Raw genomic sequence first — 23,708 nt, 5'->3', positions numbered from 1 at the left:
TTGTCTATTAACATTACAAAAGAGCAGGTAAAAAGACCATGCTCATCGTTACGTTTAAGAAAAACCAGGCAAAGGACCTTACTTATTACTATATTACAAGAGCCCAGCTTAATCCATCACAGTGCTCTTCAAGCTGCAGTGACTGTAGCACAGTTACAGTGCTGTTAAAGCTGCAGTGACTGTAGCACAGTTACAGTGCTCTTCAAGCTGCAGTGACTGTAGCACACAGTTACAGTGCTGTTAAAGCTGCAGTGACTGTAGCACACAGTTACAGTGCTGTTAAAGCTGCAGTGACTGTAGCACAGTTACAGTGCTGTTAAAGCTGCAGTGACTGTAGCACACAGTTACAGTGTTCTTCAAGCTGCAGTGACTGTAGCACACAGTTACAGTGCTCTTCAAGCTGCAGTGACTGTAGCACAGTTACAGTGCTGTTAAAGCTGCAGTGACTGTAGCACACAGTTACAGTGCTCTTCAAGCTGCAGTGACTGTAGCACACAGTTACAGTGCGCTTCAAGCTGCAGTGACTGTAGCACACAGTTACAGTGCTGTTAAAGCTGCAGTGACTGTAGCACACAGTTACAGTGCTCTTCAAGCTGCAGTGACTGTAGCACAGTTACAGTGTTCTTCAAGCTGCAGTGACTGTAGCACAGTTACAGTGCTCTTCAAGCTGCAGTGACTGTAGCACACAGTTACAGTGCGCTTCAAGCTGCAGTGACTGTAGCACAGTTACAGTGCTCTTCAAGCTGCAGTGACTGTAGCACACAGTTACAGTGCTGTTAAAGCTGCAGTGACTGTAGCACACAGTTACAGTGCTGTTAAAGCTGCAGTGACTGTAGCACACAGTTACAGTGCTGTTAAAGCTGCAGTGACTGTAGCACACAGTTACAGTGCTCTTCAAGCTGCAGTGACTGTAGCACAGTTACAGTGCTGTTAAAGCTGCAGTGACTGTAGCACACAGTTACAGTGCTCTTCAAGCTGCAGTGACTGTAGCACAGTTACAGTGTTCTTCAAGCTGCAGTGACTGTAGCACACAGTTACAGTGCTCTTCAAGCTGCAGTGACTGTAGCACACAGTTACAGTGTTCTTCAAGCTGCAGTGACTGTAGCACAGTTACAGTGCTGTTAAAGCTGCAGTGACTGTAGCACACAGTTACAGTGCTGTTAAAGCTGCAGTGACTGTAGCACACAGTTACAGTGCTGTTAAAGCTGCAGTGACTGTAGCACACAGTTACAGTGTTCTTCAAGCTGCAGTGACTGTAGCACACAGTTACAGTGCTGTTAAAGCTGCAGTGACTGTAGCACACAGTTACAGTGTTCTTCAAGCTGCAGTGACTGTAGCACACAGTTACAGTGCTGTTAAAGCTGCAGTGACTGTAGCACAGTTACAGTGCTGTTAAAGCTGCAGTGACTGTAGCACAGTTACAGTGCTGTTAAAGCTGCAGTGACTGTAGCACACAGTTACAGTGCTCTTCAAGCTGCAGTGACTGTAGCACAGTTACAGTGCTCTTCAAGCTGCAGTGACTGTAGCACAGTTACAGTGTTCTTCAAGCTGCAGTGACTGTAGCACACAGTTACAGTGCTCTTCAAGCTGCAGTGACTGTAGCACACAGTTACAGTGTTCTTCAAGCTGCAGTGACTGTAGCACAGTTACAGTGCTGTTAAAGCTGCAGTGACTGTAGCACACAGTTACAGTGCTGTTAAAGCTGCAGTGACTGTAGCACACAGTTACAGTGCTGTTAAAGCTGCAGTGACTGTAGCACACAGTTACAGTGCTGTTAAAGCTGCAGTGACTGTAGCACACAGTTACAGTGCTGTTAAAGCTGCAGTGACTGTAGCACACAGTTACAGTGCTGTTAAAGCTGCAGTGACTGTAGCACACAGTTACAGTGCGGTTAAAGCTGCAGTGACTGTAGCACACAGTTACAGTGCGGTTAAAGCTGCAGTGACTGTAGCACACAGTTACAGTGCTGTTAAAGCTGCAGTGACTGTAGCACACAGTTACAGTGCTGTTAAAGCTGCAGTGACTGTAGCACACAGTTACAGTGTTCTTCAAGCTGCAGTGACTGTAGCACACAGTTACAGTGTTCTTCAAGCTGCAGTGACTGTAGCACACAGTTACAGTGTTCTTCAAGCTGCAGTGACTGTAGCACAGTTACAGTGCTGTTAAAGCTGCAGTGACTGTAGCACACAGTTACAGTGCTGTTAAAGCTGCAGTGACTGTAGCACACAGTTACAGTGCTGTTAAAGCTGCAGTGACTGTAGCACACAGTTACAGTGTTCTTCAAGCTGCAGTGACTGTAGCACACAGTTACAGTGCTGTTAAAGCTGCAGTGACTGTAGCACACAGTTACAGTGCTGTTAAAGCTGCAGTGACTGTAGCACACAGTTACAGTGCTGTTAAAGCTGCAGTGACTGTAGCACACAGTTACAGTGCGGTTAAAGCTGCAGTGACTGTAGCACACAGTTACAGTGCGGTTAAAGCTGCAGTGACTGTAGCACACAGTTACAGTGCTGTTAAAGCTGCAGTGACTGTAGCACACAGTTACAGTACTTTTTTTTGGTCATTTACTTTTTATTGACTATTAATTGTACACACAAAAGAACAAAACAATGAACAAAACCACCTTAAGTAAAGTGCTAAAACAGCAGGGAGAAAGGTACAAACATACACAAGGAGACTGGTAAACACCTCCAGTTATAAAATAATACAGTGAAGAAAAAAGAAATAAAATGAAATAAAAATTGAAGTTAAGTAAATCAAAGTAATAACAGTACAGAAAAAGATTACCTGAAGTCTGGTCTAATGGTAGAGACATGTGTAATCCATTTTTTCCAATTTTAAAATAAATACCTCCTTTTGTGTTCTTAGATTAAAAGTAATTATTTCCATCACATAGATGCTGTGCACAATAATAATACATTCATCTACACTGGTAACCTCCCTCTTCAGCCATTTCTTGGATATGGACTTCTTACAGGCCACCAATAATATTCTTAGTAATTATTTATCTTTGCTCCTCCACTCCAATTCCTCGAGATCAACCAAATATAACAAATTGAAGCTCTAAGTAATTTTTTTTAAGAAAACAGTTACAGTACTTTCAAAGCTGCAGTGATTGTAGCACACAGTCAAAGTGCTCTTAAAGCTGCAGTGAAAGTACTTACATGATAAGAACAACAACCAACATTACCTCTCCTTCTCCAGCTCCTCCAGGCAGCGGTCGTGGCTGTCTCTGCCTGCAGATGGCAGCCCTCTTCTGGAGAATGCAGCTGGGGTGGGGGGGCCTGCGGTTGGTCCTGCAGTAGCTCCAGAACTAGAGGAAGCTGAGCTGGAGGAGGAAGAAGGGGGTAGAGAAGGCCTCGATCTGGGCTTTGAGTCCAGGCTCATCTCTAGAGGTTAGAAAACATTAGGTCATACATTTAGGATATTGTTATACATGTACTGTGTGTATACAAAGTGTATGTTATGTAGTGTGTGTGTGTTTGTATGTTCACCCTTCAGTCTCTCGATGAGCTCGAGCTGAGATCCAGAAGCCTCCCCAGAATCTTCTTCTATGGTGCCCTGCAGCTGCTTCAGCACTTCCTGTTTGAGGAGTAAAGTCATGTGACATCACAGCATACAGCAGCATGTTTCCTGATATGAACATTGGGGACATCTAAATCACAGACGAGACACTATTCTCCTGTTAGATACTCATCAAACATCAACATTATTAGTAACATCTGTGCGTCTTGTTCTTCACTCACCACGATGAAAGTACAGCGTTCGAATAGCGACATGATGCAGACTCATCTAACTCAGTCAGTGTGAGTGCATGTGTGTGTTTCTGCTCATCCACATAATACAGGAAACAGGAAAAGGAAACGACAGGACAATAGAAAGAAACAACCAAGGGTAAAAACAACCAAACACAAAACCATGAACTAAAAAGACTGAAATCCACTAATAATTCCAACGATCTCTGAAACGATCAAGCTGATATATTATGTGAAGAAATTCAAATAACAGATACAGGAAACTAAATAACTTAGCAAGTGGACGTAAACAGCAGCACAGCGCCTGCTGGTTCTCCAGAAAACTTAACAATGTGTGTGACTGAGTCCTTCACTGAGTGAGTATCACACGTTAATCACATGTGTCAGTGTGAGTGTAACATGTTAATCACATGTGTCAGTGTGAGTATAACATGTTACTCACATGTGTCAGTGTGAGTGTAACATGTTAATCACATGTGTCAGTGTGAGTATAACATGTTACTCACATGTGTCAGTGTGAGTATAACATGTTACTCACATGTGTCAGTGTGAGTATAACACGTTAATCACGTGTCAGTGTGAGTATAACACATTAATCACATGTGTCAGTGTGAGTATAACACGTTAATAACATGTGTCAGTGTGAGTATAACACGTTAATCACATGTGAGTATAACACGTTAATCACATGTGTCAGTGTGAGTGTAACACGTTAATCACATGTGTCAGTGTGAGTGTAACACGTTAATCACATGTGTCAGTGTGAGTATAACATGTTAATCACATGTGTCAGAGTGAGTATAACATGTTACTCACATGTGTCAGAGTGAGTATCACATGTTAATCACATGTGTCAGTGTGAGTGTAACATGTTAATCACATGTGTCAGTGTGAGTATAACATGTTACTCACATGTGTCAGAGTGAGTATAACACGTTAATCACATGTGTCAGTGTGAGTATAACACGTTAATCACATGTGTCAGTGTGAGTATAACACATTAATCACATGTGTCAGAGTGAGTGTAACACGTTAATCACATGTGTCAGTGTGAGTGTAACACGTTACTCATGTGTCAGTGTGAGTATAACATGTTACTCATGTGTCAGTGTGAGTATAACATGTTAATCACATGTGTCAGAGTGAGTATCACATGTTAATCACATGTCAGTTTGAGTATAACATGTTAATCACATGTGTCAGTGAGTATCACATGTTAATCACATGTCAGTGTGAGTTTAACATGTTAATCACATGTCAGTTTGAGTATAACATGTTAATCACATGTCAGTTTGAGTATAACATGTTAATCACATGTGTCATTGTGAGTTTAGCATGTTAATCACATGTGTCAGAGTGAGTTTAACATGTTAATCACATGTGTCAGTGTGAGTATAACATGTCAATCACATGTGTCATTGTGAGTTTAGCATGTTAATCACATGTGTCAGTGTGAGTATAACATGTTAATCACATGTGTCAGTGTGAGTATAACATGTTAATCACATGTGTCAGAGTGAGTTTAACATGTTAATCACATGTGTCAGTGTGAGTATAACATGTTAATCACATGTGTCAGAGTGAGTTTAACATGTTAATCACATGTGTCAGAGTGAGTATAACATGTTAATCACATGTGTCAGTGTGAGTATAACATGTTAATCACATGTGTCAGAGTGAGTTTAACATGTTAATCACATGTGTCAGTGTGAGTATAACATGTTAATCACATGTGTCAGTGTGAGTATAACATGTTAATCACATGTGTCAGAGTGAGTTTAACATGTTAATCACATGTGTCAGAGTGAGTTTAACATGTTAATCACATGTGTCAGAGTGAGTTTAACATGTTAATCACATGTCCGTTTGAGAATAACATGTTAATCACATGTGTCAGAGTGAGTTTAACATGTTAATCACATGTCAGTTTGAGAATAACATGTTAATCACATGTGTCAGAGTGAGTTTAACATAACTATTACAATCATGTGTGAGGACCGACCTTCATGTTGGACGCCTCAGTCTCTAGTTTCGTCAGATGGTTGGAGTTGTCCTGCAGCTCCTGTCTCAGGTTGGAATTCTCCATCTTTAACACTTCCACCTGTCTTAGCAGCTGGTCGTACGACGCTGCCGCCATGTTTGATCCGTGGCTGACCTGCAGAAACCCAATCACATCCATCACAGCTGTAGTTGTGAAGTACTGTAAAACTATATTTAACTGTATTAGGACACTTCACCCGTTGAAACATGAAATCTGTTTTATCATTGGGTCATATATGTTGTAGAAATGTGAAATCATTTTTGATGTTGGTGCCTTCTTGACCGAAAAAAAGGCAGAAAGTGTCTTTTTGGCTCATGTGGATGAAAGGCAACTACTCCCAGAATGCACAGCACACTTCCAAGCAATATGGCAGAGGTCCTGCTCATAGTTCTGTAATAGGTCTGTAGCTTCAGTGGTCCAAAACATGAGGTACCAGTGACTTTGTTTCACCCCTTCTAACCAAAGCAGCTTCTGATGACATAAATGGAAGATGTTCACTTCATCAGAGGCTCATTTTCAGAAATGAAATACAAAATGAGGCCGCAATGCACGACCATTCAAAAATAATACCACGATACAAAGCTTAATGCAAATAGGTGAAGTATCCCTTTAAGGTTGGACAACAGGTAGGACTAAGTAAGTTCTCCAGTCAGGACTACATGTTGGACTATGGTAAGTTCTCCAGTCAGGACTACATGTTGGACTATGGTAAGTTCTCCAGTCAGGACTTCAGGTAGGACTATGGTAAGTTCTCCAGTCAGGACTTCAGGTAGGACTATGGTAAGTTCTCCAGTCAGGACTTCAGGTAGGACTATGGTAAGTTCTCCAGTCAGGACTTCAGGTAGGACTATGGTAAGTTCTCCAGTAAGGACTACATGTAGGACTATGGTAAGTTCTCCAGTAAGGACTACATATTGGACTATGGTAAGTTCTCCAGTAAGGACTACATATTGGACTATGGTAAGTTCTCCAGTAAGGACTACATGCAGGACTATGGTAAGTTCTCCAGTAAGGACTACATGTAGGACTATGGTAAGTTCTCCAGTAAGGACTACATGTAGGACTATGGTAAGTTCTCCAGTAAGGACTACATATTGGACTATGGTAAGTTCTCCAGTAAGGACTACATATTGGACTATGGTAAGTTCTCCAGTCAGGACTACATGTAGGACTACATATTGGACTATGGTAAGTTCTCCAGTAAGGACTACATATTGGACTATGGTAAGTTCTCCAGTAAGGACTACATATTGGACTATGGTAAGTTCTCCAGTCAGGACTACATGTAGGACTACATATTGGACTATGGTAAGTTCTCCAGTAAGGACTACATATTGGACTATGGTAAGTTCTCCAGTCAGGACTACATATTGATTCGGTGACGGTTAATATTGGTGTCCCAGTCTGTGAATTCATACTGTGTTAAAACATTGTGGGAGCTCCACATACACAGACGTGCACACACACACAGCACTGTTCATCCCCCACTGCCTCGGCTGATCCCGTCTCTCGTTTGTAACGCCTGTGCTACTACCTCTCAAGGCGGTACAGAGAGGGGTCACTTCACCGCCATGTTACACCTCAAGTTGATCGCAAAAGGCAAAATGTCAAAAGTATGTAAATATGGCAGCTTGAAACGACAGGGCTACGGTGTCACATTCAGGTGTTTAGGGTTTGGAGGAGGTGCTGCTTGGTGCAGGTTTAGGGTTAGGAGGAGGTGCTGCTTAGCGCTGGTTTAGGGTTAGGAGGAGGTGCTGCTTAGTGCAGGTTTAGGGTTAGGAGGAGGTGCTGCTTAGCGCAGGTTTAGGGTTAGGAGGAGGTGCTGCTTAGTGCAGGTTTAGGGTTAGGAGGAGGTGCTGCTTAGCGCAGGTTTAGAGTTAGGAGGAGGTGCTGCTTAGCGCAGGTTTAGGGTTAGGAGGAGGTGCTGCTTAGCGCAGGTTTAGAGTTAGGAGGAGGTGCTGCTTAGCGCAGGTTTAGGGTTAGGAGGAGGTGCTGCTTAGCGCAGGTTTAGGGTTAGGAGGAGGTGCTGAAATATCACTGTGTGCACATGTGATGTGTCCTCTCTGTCCCACTGTCTGAAGGTCACATGTGATGTGTCCTCTCTGTCCCACTGTCTGAAGGTCACATGTGATGTGTCCTCTCTGTCCCACTGTGTGCACATGTGATGTGTCCTCTCTGTCCCACTGTGTGCACATGTGATGTGTCCTCTCTGTCCCACTGTCTGAAGGTCACATGTGATGTGTCCTCTCTGTCCCACTGTCTGAAGGTCACATGTGATGTGTCCTCTCTGTCCCACTGTCTGAAGGTCACATGTGATGTGTCCTCTCTGTCCCACTGTCTGAAGGTCACATGTGATGTGTCCTCTCTGTCCCACTGTCTGAAGGTCACATGTGATGTGTCCTCTCTGTCACACTGTGTGCACATGTGATGTGTCCTCTCTGTCCCACTGTCTGAAGGTCACATGTGATGTGTCCTCTCTGTCACACTGTGTGCACATGTGATGTGTCCTCTCTGTCACACTGTGTGCACATGTGATGTGTCCTCTCTGTCCCACTGTGTGCACATGTGATGTGTCCTCTCTGTCCCACTGTGTGCACATGTGATGTGTCCTCTCTGTCCCACTGTGTGCACATGTGATGTGTCCTCTCTGTCCCACTGTGTGCACATGTGATGTGTCCTCTCTGTCCCACTGTGTGCACATGTGATGTGTCCTCTCTGTCCCACTGTGTGCACATGTGATGTGTCCTCTCTGTCCCACTGTCTGAAGGTCACATGATCAGCTGACTGTACCTTTAAACCCAACTCATGAGGTTAGGGTTAGTTTGTTATAAAACAACAACAGTCATGTGTGATCAGGACTTGTGATTCTGGAGGTATCTTCAGGGTGAACTCTGACCTCACACTAAGGGCACACTAGGCCCCTCCCTGTTTCACTGCACTCACACTGCAGGACTATCCTGGCCTGAGCACCTGTTGTATATAACGTTGTAAAACAACACACGCATAGTTTACCAACAAGCCGACTCAAAACAATAAAAAAATCACAGGAACGAGGTGACAAGTCCAAGTTTGCACATCTGAGAACAACACGCAGAACATGTGAGACACGTTAGTGAGAGACAGACAAACACTCAGGGAAGTCTCTGAGCGCTCACACCAACCAAACGAACTGGACTTTAGGGGTTCTGCGTTCTGACACGGTGTGAGCGTGCCCCATCTGTTACAAGTTCATTGTTCTATTCTGCTCTCTGTCAGAACGTTCAGTGAGGCCTGGAGACTTCTTCACAGCTGTCCTCTAACCCTTCATCAGAGACATTTAAACCCTAACCCTTCAGAGACATTTAAACCCTAACCCTTCATCAGAGACATTTAAACCCTAACCCTTCAGAGACATTTAAACCCTAACCCTTCATCAGAGACATTTAAACCCTAACCCTTCAGAGACATTTAAACCCTAACCCTTCATCAGAGACATTTAAACCCTAACCCTTCATCAGAGAAATTTAAACCCTAACCCTTCAGAGACATTTAAACCCTAACCCTTCATCAGAGACATTTAAACCCTAACCCTTCATCAGAGAAATTTAAACCCTAACCCTTCATCAGAGACATTTAAACCCTAACCCTTCATCAGACACATTTAAACCCTAACCCTTCAGAGACATTTAAACCCTAACCCTTCAGAGACATTTAAACCCTAACCCTTCATCAGAGACATTTAAACCCTAACCCTTCATCAGAGACATTTAAACCCTAACCCTTCATCAGAGACATTTAAACCCTAACCCTTCATCAGACACATTTAAACCCTAACCCTTCATCAGACACATTTAAACCCTAACCCTTCAGAGACATTTAAACCCTAACCCTTCATCAGAGACATTTAAACCCTAACCCTTCATCAGACACATTTAAACCCTAACCCTTCAGAGACATTTAAACCCTAACCCTTCAGAGACATTTAAACCCTAACCCTTCAGAGACATTTAAACCCTAACCCTTCATCTGACACATTTAAACCCTAACCCTTCAGAGACATTTAAACCCTAACCCTTCATCAGAGACATTTAAACCCTAACCCTTCATCAGAGACATTTAAACCCTAACCCTTCAGAGACATTTAAACCCTAACCCTTCATCAGAGACATTTAAACCCTAACCCTTCATCTGACACATTTAAACCCTAACCCTTCAGAGACATTTAAACCCTAACCCTTCATCAGAGACATTTAAACCCTAACCCTTCATCAGAGACATTTAAACCCTAACCCTTCATCTGACACATTTAAACCCTAACCCTTCAGAGACATTTAAACCCTAACCCTTCATCAGAGACATTTAAACCCTAACCCTTCAGAGACATTTAAACCCTAACCCTTCATCTGACACATTTAAACCCTAACCCTTCATCAGAGACATTTAAACCCTAACCCTTCATCAGAGACATTTAAACCCTAACCCTTCATCAGAGACATTTAAACCCTAACCCTTCATCAGAGACATTTAAACCCTAACCCTTCATCAGAGACATTTAAACCCTAACCCTTCATCAGAGACATTTAAACCCTAACCCTTCATCAGACACATTTAAACCCTAACCCTTCATCAGAGACATTTAAACCCTAACCCTTCATCAGACACATTTAAACCCTAACCCTTCATCAGAGACATTTAAACCCTAACCCTTCATCAGACACATTTAAACCCTAACCCTTCAGAGACATTTAAACCCTAACCCTTCATCAGAGACATTTAAACCCTAACCCTTCAGAGACATTTAAACCCTAACCCTTCAGAGACATTTAAACCCTAACCCTTCATCTGACACATTTAAACCCTAACCCTTCATCAGAGACATTTAAACCCTAACCCTTCATCAGACACATTTAAACCCTAACCCTTCATCAGAGACATTTAAACCCTAACCCTTCATCAGAGACATTTAAACCCTAACCCTTCATCAGAGACATTTAAACCCTAACCCTTCATCAGACACATTTAAACCCTAACCCTTCATCAGAGACATTTAAACCCTAACCCTTCATCAGAGACATTTAAACCCTAACCCTTCAGAGACATTTAAACCCTAACCCTTCATCAGAGACATTTAAACCCTAACCCTTCATCTGACACATTTAAACCCTAACCCTTCAGAGACATTTAAACCCTAACCCTTCATCAGAGACATTTAAACCCTAACCCTTCATCAGAGACATTTAAACCCTAACCCTTCATCAGAGACATTTAAACCCTAACCCTTCATCAGAGACATTTAAACCCTAACCCTTCATCAGACACATTTAAACCCTAACCCTTCATCAGAGACATTTAAACCCTAACCCTTCATCAGACACATTTAAACCCTAACCCTTCATCAGAGACATTTAAACCCTAACCCTTCATCAGAGACATTTAAACCCTAACCCTTCATCAGAGACATTTAAACCCTAACCCTTCAGAGACATTTAAACCCTAACCCTTCATCAGACACATTTAAACCCTAACCCTTCATCAGAGACATTTAAACCCTAACCCTTCATCAGAGACATTTAAACCCTAACCCTTCATCAGAGACATTTAAACCCTAACCCTTCAGAGACATTTAAACCCTAACCCTTCATCAGAGACATTTAAACCCTAACCCTTCATCAGTTTAAACCAAGCTGGAGCTCCACAGATCAACTGAACACCTGAACATGATCCAGTAGGACCTCATTATACTTAGAACCCTGATTAATGCCGGGACAAAATTCAAGGTTCTCAATTGGTAGATCAGACCCCAACAGAGCTACAGAACCACACAGAACCTCACAGAGCGACAGAACCTCACAGAACCTTAAAGAACTACACAGAAACTCACAGAGCGACAGAACCTCACAGAACCTTAAAGAACTACAGAACTACACAAAACCTCACAGAGCTACAGAACCTCACTGAGCTACAAACCCTTAAAGAACTACACAGAACCTAACAGAGCGACAGAACCTCACAGAGCTACAAACCCTTAAAGAACTACACAGAACCTAACAGAGCGACAGAACCTCACAGAGCGACAGAACCTCACAGAGCGACAGAACCTCACTGAGCTACAAAACCTTAAAGAATTACACAGAACCTCACAGAGCGACAGAACCTCACAGAACCTTAAAGAACTACACAGAACTTCACAGAGCTACAGAACCTTAAAGAACTACACAGAACCTAACAGAGTGACAGAACCTAACAGAGCGACAGAACCTCACAGAGCGACAGAACCTCACAGAACCTTAAAGAACTACAGAACTAAACAGAACCTCACAGAGCTACAGAACTACAGAACCTCACAGAGCTACAGAACCTCACAGAGCTACAGAACCTTAAAGAACTACAGAACTAAACAGAACCTCATATAGCTACAGAACCTAACAGAGCTACAGAACTACAGAACCTCACATAGCGACAGAACCTCACAGAACCTTAAAGAACTACAGAACCTCACAGAGCTACAGAACCTTAAAGAACTACAGAACTACACAGAACCTCATAGCTACAGAACCTCACAGAGCTACAGAACCTCACAGAGCTACAGAACCTCACAGAACTACACAGAGCTACAGAACCTTAAAGAGCTACAGAATCTCACAGAACCTCATAGCTACAGAACCTCACAGAGCTACAGAACCTTAAAGAGCTACAGAATCTCACAGTACAAGACTGTTTAGCATTAATAGCATTAATTCTAATAAGTTATGGTCATCATTGAGCCTTGTCCCCTCTCTCCTTTTTTTTATCTCCTCCCCCCGTCTCCTCCCTGCATCACCCGTCGGCCATTTTCTCTACCTCCTCTCCTCACTCCATCACCACCACCCCTCCTCCTTCCCCTCCATTCTCCATCACAGGAAACAGATAAAAATGTAAACAGCCACAGAAGAAGAAAACCTCGAAGGGGAACAATAGACAATGAAAGACGAAAAACATAACCCCCCCCATCCTTCTTCTCCATCATCCTCGCACCATCCTTAATCTCTACCCCCTCCTCCCTTCCATCCCTCCTTCCCATGCCGTCAGAAAATCCATCCCAGAATCAAAGCAGAGAGAAAAGAGTGATGCAAAGAGGAAGAATAGATTCAGGATAAAGAGAGAAAATGGCAGCTCACCCCATCGCTGAAGCCTCCATCACCCTCCCTCTCTCTCTCTCTCTGTCTGACAGAAGGCAGTCAGCTGGGCAAACAAGCAGCCAATCAGGAGACAGAGAGAGAGAGAGAGGGAGAGAGAGAGGAGGGGTGGGCTGCTTCCTCCTCCCCCTCCTGCTCCCAGGATTCTTTGCAGTAGCTGCTGCAGGCAGACTGACTGGGTTACCAACACACACACACACACACACACACACACACACACACACACACACACACTAATCAATACTGGACTCCTCTTCATGTGTTTCTGGAAATAACAAGACTTTATATAATCATATGGTATTCACCTCATCACACATTAAAGTTTATGTCGTACTGTGATTAAAGCACATAACACACTCTCTCTCTATCCAGTCTGACTGAAGCTTGCCTTTTCTCTCTGTCTGACTTAACAGATCAATATAGCTGCCCCCTCCTCTCCAGAGTGGATGCTCACACAGGTCAGCATGTGGTGGACACTGTAGCTTCAGTGTTTAGCCAGCTTTGCATGTGCTGGACACTGTAGCTTCAGTGTTTAGCCAGCTCTGTATGTGGTGGACACTGTAGCTTCAGTGTTTAGCCAGCTCTGCATGTGGTGGACACTGTAGCTTCAGTGTTTAGCCAGCTCTGCATGTAGAGATACTGTAGCTTCAGTGTTTAGCCAGCTCTGCATGTGGTGGACACTGTAGCTTCAGTGTTTAGCCAGCTCTGCATGTGGTGGACACTGTAGCTTCAGTGTTTAGCCAGCTCTGCATGTGGTGGACACTGTAGCTTCAGTGTTTAGCCAGCTCTGCATGTGGTGGACACTGTAGCTTCAGTGTTTAGCCAGCTCTGCATGGGTCTGTAAAGCTTTCTGCGTTCTAACCTCTCTCCATGTTTCATCTCCAACATTGATCCTAGTTTGAGCAGCTTTCTGCTGCTGGAGCTTATTAAGCCCGTTTCCACCGAGCGGTCCGGGACGGTACGTCTCTGTACAGCGCGCATAACAGTCTAGAGTTCCCATAGGCCCCATTTCCACCGAGCGGTTCGAATCAGATCTCGGTACAGCGCGCATTTTGCGGTGTTTCCATACACTAATCCTGGGAAAGATTCCCAAATAACCGATCCGTACCGTCCCACTTTTTGGGACCCTTCTGTTGGGGTGCCAAGAATATCGAGCCGACCCGAAAAGGTGGAGCTAAACACTGCAGTCCACTGATTGGTCGAAAGAATCGTCACTTCCTATGTGACTATACAGTAAACAAATCCCTCCTGTGTTTCAACCATACACAGCTGATTGTTAGCGTGTGTATTTGTCCTCGCCGCTCACAGCCTTCTCTGAAACAAAGCTGGATTGAGTTCTTGTAATAAAGAGTCACATGACAGTGACAGAGGAGATGACCTGCTGGATGTCTTCTTCGTTGGTTTGGTTTATGTAGCGTTTTTCTCCTTTGTTGAATTTATTAGTTAACGGTTAGCCGTTAGTGGTTATATAACACTATTTACATAGCGGCTATCATCAACCGGCTTACACGCCGCCAACCAAATAGGGCAAGAGTGGCTGTGGAAACGCAAATGGGATCAGGCTTAATCAAACCAAACTGTACCAAAGTATACTGATCCGTATCGGACTGCTGTGTGGAAACAGGGCTTTAGAAACATGCAGAGGCTTTGTAGCTCGGGTACAATCACTTCTATCTGAACCAGTTCCACTGCCAGCTTCCATCACTGCAACACCTGTTGTTGTTTGACCTGACCTGACCTGCTCTGCTCTCATATCTGGCAAACCCAGGGGCGTCCAAAACAGCTGTGTGTGTGTGGGGGGCCTTCAAAGCCCCGCCTACCTTCTCTGGTCCAAACAGATCCAGAGCATTCAGGAGCAGAACCTAAAGTTAGAAGGAGGACATACTGGCTGCTGCATTGTTGTCAGAGACCTAGTAACTATATTACTGCTGTTTACAGTATCAGTACCTTTAGTTTGTAGCATCAGTATATGTAATTTCCAATACTAGTTCCTGTAATTTACGTTATTAGTACATGTAATTTACTGTACAAGTTCCTGCAGTAATTTTTAGTACCATGTAGCCTACAGTATTAATACCTGTAATTTACAGTATTAGTATTTGAAGTACTGCAGTAGTTTACAGTAATCAGTAGTGCTACCTGTAACTTACAGTTTTAGTTTCTGTAATAGTGCAGTAGTTTACAGCATTACGTAGCTTAAAGTATAAGTTCCTGCAGTACTGCATCAATTTATGGTAGTACCTGTAGTTTACACTATCAGTAACTGTAGTTTACAATATCAGTACCTGTAGTTTGTAGTATTAGTACCTAAAGTTTGCCGTATTGGTTTAGTTTGCAGTATTAGTACCTGTAGTTTACAATATTAGTACCTATAGTTTACAGTATTAGTAGTTTACATTATTAGCACCTGTAGTTTACAGTATTAGTACTAGTACCTGTAGTTTACAATATTAGTACCTATAGTTTACAGTATTAGTAGTTTACATTATTAGCACCTGTAGTTTACAGTATTAGTACCTGTAGTTTACAGTATTTGTACATGTAGTATTAGTACGTAAAGTTTACAGTATTAGTACCTGTAGTTTACAGTATTAGTACCTGTAGTTTGCAGTATTAGTACCTAAAGTTTACAGTATTAGCACCTGTAGTTTACAGTATTAGTACCTGTAGTTTACAGTATTAGTACCTAAAGTTTACAGCATTAGTAGTACACATTATTAGCACCTGTAGCTTACAGTATTAGTACCTGTAGTATACATTAGCACCTGTAGTTTACAGAATTAGTACCTGTAGTTTACAGCATTAGTAGTATACATTATTAGCACCTGTAGTTTACAGTATTAGTACCTAAAGTTTACAGCATTAGTAGTATACATTATTAGCACCTGTAGTTTACAGTATTAGTACCTGTAGTTTACAGTATTAGTACCTGTAGTTTACAGTATTAGTACCTGTAGTTTACAGTATTAGTACCTGTAGTCTACAGTATTAGTGCCTGTAGTTTACAGCATTGGTAGTATACAGTATTAGCACCTGTAGTCTACAGTATTAGTACTTGTAGTTTACAGTATTCGTACCTGTAGTTTACAGTATTAGTACCTGAAGTAGTGCAGTAGTCTATAGCTGCTCCGTTAGCTAGCTAAACATCAACAGCACCGTCCTGCACTCTCTGCCGCTCCTTAACCAAAGAATCTTATAAATAAAGGCAGCCTGTCAGTCTGACCCAAACTATAAAGAATCCGGTAATAAAGGCAGTCTGTCAGTCTAACTTCACTGAGCTCTCAGTTTCCATTAAAGTCGTTTACCGCCAGCAGTCTGCCCAAACGCCGACATCCTTCAATAACAAATTATTAGCATGGAGCTAAGCTAACACGGCCGTTCTTACCTGCCAGTTTAAAAAGGTTCAGAGTTCCGCAGATTCAAAGAACATCACTGCGGGGAGACACAGTCGATCCGCGGGCCGCTAGAGGCGGCGGGGGCCGCTCATGGCTCCGCTCAGCCCGACAAAGTTCATCAAAGTCCGGCAGAAGTTTTAACTCGGCCTTTTTGTTGTGAAGAAACTGCTGCTGATGCGGTCCGCCATCTTGAGTGTGTGTGTGTGTGTGTGTGTCTGTCTGTGTGTGTGTGTGTGTGTGTGTGTGTGTGTGTGTGTGTGTGTGTGTGTGTGTGTGAGTGTGTGTGTGTGTGTGTGTGTGTGTGTACGTCTGTGTGTGTGTGTGTCTGTGTGTGTGTGTGTGTGTGTATGCTGTGTGTGTCTGTGTGTGTGTGTGTGTGTGTCTGTGTGTGTGTGTATGCTGTGTGTGTCTGTGTGTATGCTGTGTGTGTGTGTGTGTATGCTGTGTGTGTGTGTGTGTGTGTGTGTATGCTGTGTGTGTGTGTGTGTATGCTGTGTGTGTGTGTGTGTGTATGCTGTGTGTGTGTGTGTGTGTGTGTGTGTGTGTATGCTGTGTGTGTGTGTGTGTGTGTATGCTGTGTGTGTGTGTGTGTGTGTGTGTGTGTGTATGCTGTGTGTGTGTGTGTGTGTATGCTGTGTGTGTGTGTGTGTGTGTGTGTGTGTGTATGCTGTGTGTGTGTGTGTGTGTGTGTGTGTGTATGCTGTGTGTGTGTGTGTGTGTGTATGCTGTGTGTGTGTGTGTATGCTGTGTGTGTGTGTGTGTATGCTGTGTGTGTGTGTGTGTGTGTGTATGCTGTGTGTGTGTGTGTGTGTGTGTGTGTGTATGCTGTGTGTGTGTGTGTGTATGCTGTGTGTGTGTGTGTGTGTATGCTGTGTGTGTGTGTGTGTATGCTGTGTGTGTGTGTATGCTGTGTGTGTGTGTGTGTATGCTGTGTGTGTGTGTGTATGCTGTGTGTGTGTGTGTGTATGCTGTGTGTGTGTGTGTGTGTATGCTGTGTGTGAGTGTGTATGCTGTGTGTGTGTGTGTGTGTGTGTGTATGCTGTGTGTGTGTGTGTGTGTATGCTGTGTGTGAGTGTGTATGCTGTGTGTGTGTGTGTGTATGCTGTGATTGATTTATGTAGAAGATGAAATAAAATAATACTGCAGTGGTTAGTAATGTAAACATGAGGTAGTATTTACATCATAGTGTTTGTAGATGATCATTTGAATTAAACAATAAAAATATAATCAATAATAATAATAATAATAATAACAGGGTAATTGAATCAGAGAGACAGCCTGGAGGAATAATAATAATAATAATAATAATAATAATAATAACAACAACAACAAGGTTATTTAACCACAGTGACAGTCTGGGGGAATAATAATAATAATAATAATAATAATAATAATAATAATAATAATAACAACAACAAGGTTATTTAATCACAGTGACAGTCTGGGGGAATAATAATAATAATAATAATAATAATAATAATAATAATAATAATAATAATAATAATAACAACAACAAGGTTATTTAATCACAGTGACAGTCTGGGGGAATAATAATAATAATAATAATAATAATAATAATAATAATAATAACAACAAGGTTATTTAACCACAGTGACAGTCTGGAGGAATAATAATAATAATAATAATAATAATAATAATAATAATAACAACAACAAGGTTATTTAACCACAGTGACAGTGTGGAGGAATAATAATAATAATAATAATAATAATAATAATAATAATAATAACAACAAGGTTATTTAACCACAGTGACAGTCTGGAGGAATAATAATAATAATAATAATAATAACAACAACAACAACAAGGTTATTTAACCACAGTGACAGTGTGGGGGAAGAAACCGTTCCTCTGACGGGTTGTTTTGGCGTGCAATGATCTGTACCACCTGCCGGAGGGGAGGAGCTTATACAGTTTGAGTCCAGGGTGTGAGGGGTCCGAAGTGATGCTACCTGCCTGTTTCCTGACCCTGGACAAGTATAAAGACTAGAATAGACTAGAATAGAATAGAATAGAATAGAAAGCCTTTATTGTCATTATATAAATTGTACAATGAGATGACTTGGCTTCACCTTAAAGCAGCTAAACAGCTAAAAACTAAACAACAACAGAAGCGTCCAGGTCAAAAAGAAAAGAGATGGTTAAAGGAAGATCTGTGTGGTAGGACTCTTTACAGTTTACAGCATAATAACATTTAAATAGATAAACAGACCTCAGATTTCTTGTTGCACAGTAGAGACATCAGGTCTGTAGCAGGGTGTCAAATATAAATAGTGCATTATATGAGACGTGAACTATGGCAGGGTATCAACAATACAACTATTTACACTGTAAGACATGTAATTCTAGCAGTATATATAATATAAAAATATAGATATTTACACAGTATGAATGTAATTTTAGCAGGATATATAAAAAAAAAGAAATATTTTCACAGTATGAAAAATCTAGAACCGGTCCGCTCCGGTCTGTTGCACTACTCTACTTATTTATTCTGTTATTATGTTCACACCAGACTTATTCTGTTACTATGCTCGTACTGGTCTGAAGCCACTTGATTCTGTTATTATGTTAATTTATGGTCTTAATGCACTACTCCACTTTATTCAGTCTGATATATCAGCTCTTATATCCATCACAGCACTATGGTCACTTTATTCAGTCTGATATATCAGCTCTTATATCCATCACAGCACTATGGTCACTTTATTCAGTCTGATATATCAGCTCTTATATCCATCACAGCACTATGGTCACTTTATTCTTCAGTATTCTTCTTGTTTACACAGAGCTCGTATATATTCAGACTGCTGTTTTCCTGCCATGCACCACTATCACTTTATTATTTAGTATCTGCAGATAGCTTAAAGTTATATATTTATACTCTATTACTGCACTATAGTTCTGTTTACATCATATACACCTGTTCACCTGTTTACATCATATACACCTGTTCACCTGTTTACATCATATACACCTGTTCACCTGTTTACATCATATACACCTGTTCACCTGTTTACATCATATACACCTGTCTGTTTACATCATATACACCTGTTCACCTGTTTACATCATATACACCTGTTCACCTGTTTACATCATATACACCTGTTCACCTGTTTACATCATATACACCTGTTCACCTGTTTACATCATATACACCTGTTCACCTGTTTACATCATATACACCTGTCTGTTTACATCATATACACCTGTTCACCTGTTTACATCATATACACCTGTTCACCTGTTTACATCATATACACCTGTCTGTTTACATCATATACACCTGTCTGTTTACATCATATACACCTGTTTACATCATATACACCTGTCTGTTTACATCATATACACCTGTTCACCTGTTTACATCATATACACCTGTCTGTTTACATCATATACACCTGTTCACCTGTTTACATCATATACACCTGTCTGTTTACATCATATACACCTGTTCACCTGTTTACATCATATACACCTGTTCACCTGTTTACATCATATACACCTGTTCACCTGTTTACATCATATACACCTGTCTGTTTACATCATATACACCTGTTCACCTGTTTACATCATATACACCTGTTCACCTGTTTACATCATATACACCTGTTCACCTGTTTACATCATATACACCTGTTCGGCTAATTTTCTTCACCGTATACAGACTTTTAATATTTCCGTTGTGACCGGAAAGAAACTGCTTGAAATGACGTTCTGAGCGGACCAATCACAGTCCTTGTGGTTCGCGTCGACGTGAAGCCGTGAGCCATAGACATAAATATATATATATATATAAATATATACTGTATATATATATATATTTATATATATATATATATATATTTCATTAAAAAGAGAAAAATACAACAAAACAACAAAGAAAGAAAAAAACGTAATAAAAGGTCCAATCAAAATCAAAACCTGACAAGCTCTCACATAGACAGAGAGCCTTCCTTGATTTCATAAGTTTCAAAGAATCAACATAAAGCTGCAGCTATAGGGTCATATGTGTTTATATCTATATGTAGGGTCATATGTGTTTATATCTATATGTAGGGTCATATGTGTTTATATATATGTATAGGGTCATATGTGTTTATATCTATGTATAGGGTCATATGTGTTTATATATATGTGTAGGGTCATATGTGTTTATATCTATATGTAGGGTCATATGTGTTTATATATATGTATAGGGTCATATGTGTTTATATCTATATGTAGGGTCATATGTGTTTATATCTATATGTAGGGTCATATGTGTTTATATCTATGTGTAGGGTCATATGTGTTTATATCTATGTGTAGGGTCATATGTGTTTATATCTATGTGTAGGGTCATATGTGTTTATATCTATGTGTAGGGTCATATGTGTTTATATCTATGTGTAGGGTCATATGTGTTTATATCTATGTGTAGGGTCATATGTGTTTATATCTATGTGTAGGGTCATATGTGTTTATATCTATGTGTAGGGTCATATGTGTTTATATCTATGTATAGGGTCATATGTGTTTATATCTATGTATAGGGTCATATGTGTTTATATCTATGTGTAGGGTCATATGTGTTTATATCTATATGTAGGGTCATATGTGTTTATATCTATGTATAGGGTCATATGTGTTTATATATATGTATAGGGTCATATGTGTTTATATATATGTGTAGGGTCATATGTGTTTATATATGTATAGGGTCATATGTGTTTATATCTATGTGTAGGGTCATATGTGTTTATATATATGTGTAGGGTCATATGTGTTTATATATATGTGTAGGGTCATATGTGTTTATATCTATGTATAGGGTCATATGTGTTTATATCTATGTGTAGGGTCATATGTGTTTATATCTATGTGTAGGGTCATATGTGTTTATATCTATGTGTAGGGTCATATGTGTTTATATCTATGTGTAGGGTCATATGTGTTTATATATATGTGTAGGGTCATATGTGTTTATATCTATGTATAGGGTCATATGTGTTTATATATATGTGTAGGGTCATATGTGTTTATATCTATGTGTAGGGTCATATGTGTTTATATCTATGTATAGGGTCATATGTGTTTATATCTATGTGTAGGGTCATATGTGTTTATATCTATATGTAGGGTCATATGTGTTTATATCTATGTATAGGGTCATATGTGTTTATATCTATGTATAGGGTCATATGTGTTTATATCTATGTGTAGGGTCATATGTGTTTATATCTATGTGTAGGGTCATATGTGTTTATATCTATGTATAGGGTCATATGTGTTTATATCTATGTGTAGGGTCATATGTGTTTATATCTATGTATAGGGTCATATGTGTTTATATCTATATGTGTAGGGTCATATGTGTTTATATATATGTATAGGGTCATATGTGTTTATATCTATGTATAGGGTCATATGTGTTTATATCTATGTGTAGGGTCATATGTGTTTATATCTATATGTAGGGTCATATGTGTTTATATCTATGTATAGGGTCATATGTGTTTATATCTATGTATAGGGTCATATGTGTTTATATCTATATGTAGGGTCATATGTGTTTATATCTATATGTAGGGTCATATGTGTTTATATCTATGTATAGGGTCATATGTGTTTATATCTATGTGTAGGGTCATATGTGTTTATATCTATATGTAGGGTCATATGTGTTTATATCTATGTATAGGGTCATATGTGTTTATATCTATATGTAGGGTCATATGTGTTTATATCTATGTGTAGGGTCATATGTGTTTATATCTATGTATAGGGTCATATGTGTTTATATCTATATGTATAGGGTCATATGTGTTTATATCTATGTATAGGGTCATATGTGTTTATATCTATGTGTAGGGTCATATGTGTTTATATATATGTGTAGGGTCATATGTGTTTATATATATGTATAGGGTCATATGTGTTTATATCTATATGTATAGGGTCATATGTGTTTATATATGTATAGGGTCATATGTGTTTATATCTATGTATAGGGTCATATGTGTTTATATCTATGTGTAGGGTCATATGTGTTTATATATATGTGTAGGGTCATATGTGTTTATATCTATGTGTAGGGTCATATGTGTTTATATCTATGTGTAGGGTCATATGTGTTTATATATATGTATAGGGTCATATGTGTTTATATCTATATGTATAGGGTCATATGTGTTTATATATGTATAGGGTCATATGTGTTTATATCTATGTGTAGGGTCATATGTGTTTATATATGTATAGGGTCATATGTGTTTATATCTATGTGTAGGGTCATATGTGTTTATATCTATGTGTAGGGTCATATGTGTTTATATCTATGTGTAGGGTCATATGTGTTTATATCTATGTGTAGGGTCATATGTGTTTATATCTATGTGTAGGGTCATATGTGTTTATATCTATGTGTAGGGTCATATGTGTTTATATCTATGTGTAGGGTCATATGTGTTTATATCTATGTGTAGGGTCATATGTGTTTATATCTATGTGTAGGGTCATATGTGTTTATATCTATGTGTAGGGTCATATGTGTTTATATCTATGTGTAGGGTCATATGTGTTTATATCTATGTATAGGGTCATATGTGTTTATATCTATGTGTAGGGTCATATGTGTTTATATCTATATGTAGGGTCATATGTGTTTATATATATGTGTAGGGTCATATGTGTTTATATCTATGTGTAGGGTCATATGTGTTTATATATGTATAGGGTCATATGTGTTTATATCTATGTGTAGGGTCATATGTGTTTATATATGTATAGGGTCATATGTGTTTATATCTATGTATAGGGTCATATGTGTTTATATATATGTGTAGGGTCATATGTGTTTATATCTATGTGTAGGGTCATATGTGTTTATATATGTATAGGGTCATATGTGTTTATATCTATGTGTAGGGTCATATGTGTTTATATCTATGTGTAGGGTCATATGTGTTTATATCTATGTGTAGGGTCATATGTGTTTATATCTATGTGTAGGGTCATATGTGTTTATATCTATGTGTAGGGTCCGCGTCGACCACGTAGTATAACCAAGTATAAATTAGGCTTCTGTCCTGGATGGGGTCCATAAATATATATAGTATATATCTATGGGAAGGTCGACATCGATGATCTTTTCTGCAGTCATGATTGTCCGTTGCAGTCTGTGTTTGGTTGTAGATCCAAAGCAGAAAGTGAGCACAGCTGTTTATTCATGTAACAGCTTTGTATAAAACACATATATAAAACATAAACTATAGAGAAACTAAGATGTAGCCGATAAAACACCACAGAGGAAAAAACATTTTGAGCTCTATGCTTTTACTTTGAAGGTCCCAGAAGGA

General features: G+C 40.1%; 1 protein-coding gene across 3 annotated transcripts in view; it reads right to left on the bottom strand.

Moving 5' to 3' along the window:
• apc (APC regulator of WNT signaling pathway) overlaps positions 1-16,644 on the bottom strand; it is a 33,128-nt gene extending 16,484 nt beyond the window's left edge. The window contains exons 1-4 of one of the 3 annotated variants that reach the window (XM_079364939.1): positions 16,336-16,644; positions 5,758-5,910; positions 3,495-3,582; positions 3,191-3,389 (exon numbers count right to left, since the gene is read on the bottom strand). In XM_079364939.1, coding sequence (XP_079221065.1) covers positions 3,191-3,389; positions 3,495-3,582; positions 5,758-5,892 — 422 coding nt within the window. In that variant the 5' untranslated portion in view covers positions 5,893-5,910; positions 16,336-16,644. Of the gene's footprint in view, positions 1-3,190; positions 3,390-3,494; positions 3,583-5,757; positions 5,911-12,932; positions 12,998-16,049; positions 16,289-16,335 lie in introns of those variants that run through there. The other 2 variants (XM_079364940.1, XM_079364938.1) reach the window with 2 other exon arrangements.
• Between the last annotated feature and the right edge of the window lie 7,064 nt (positions 16,645-23,708).

This window comes from Symphodus melops, assembly GCF_947650265.1.
Source record: "Symphodus melops genome assembly, chromosome: 16".
Classification (NCBI taxonomy): Eukaryota; Metazoa; Chordata; class Actinopteri; order Labriformes; family Labridae; genus Symphodus; species Symphodus melops.
The sequence above is the reverse complement of the archived record's forward strand: the minus strand, read 5'-3'. Positions and strand labels throughout refer to the sequence as shown.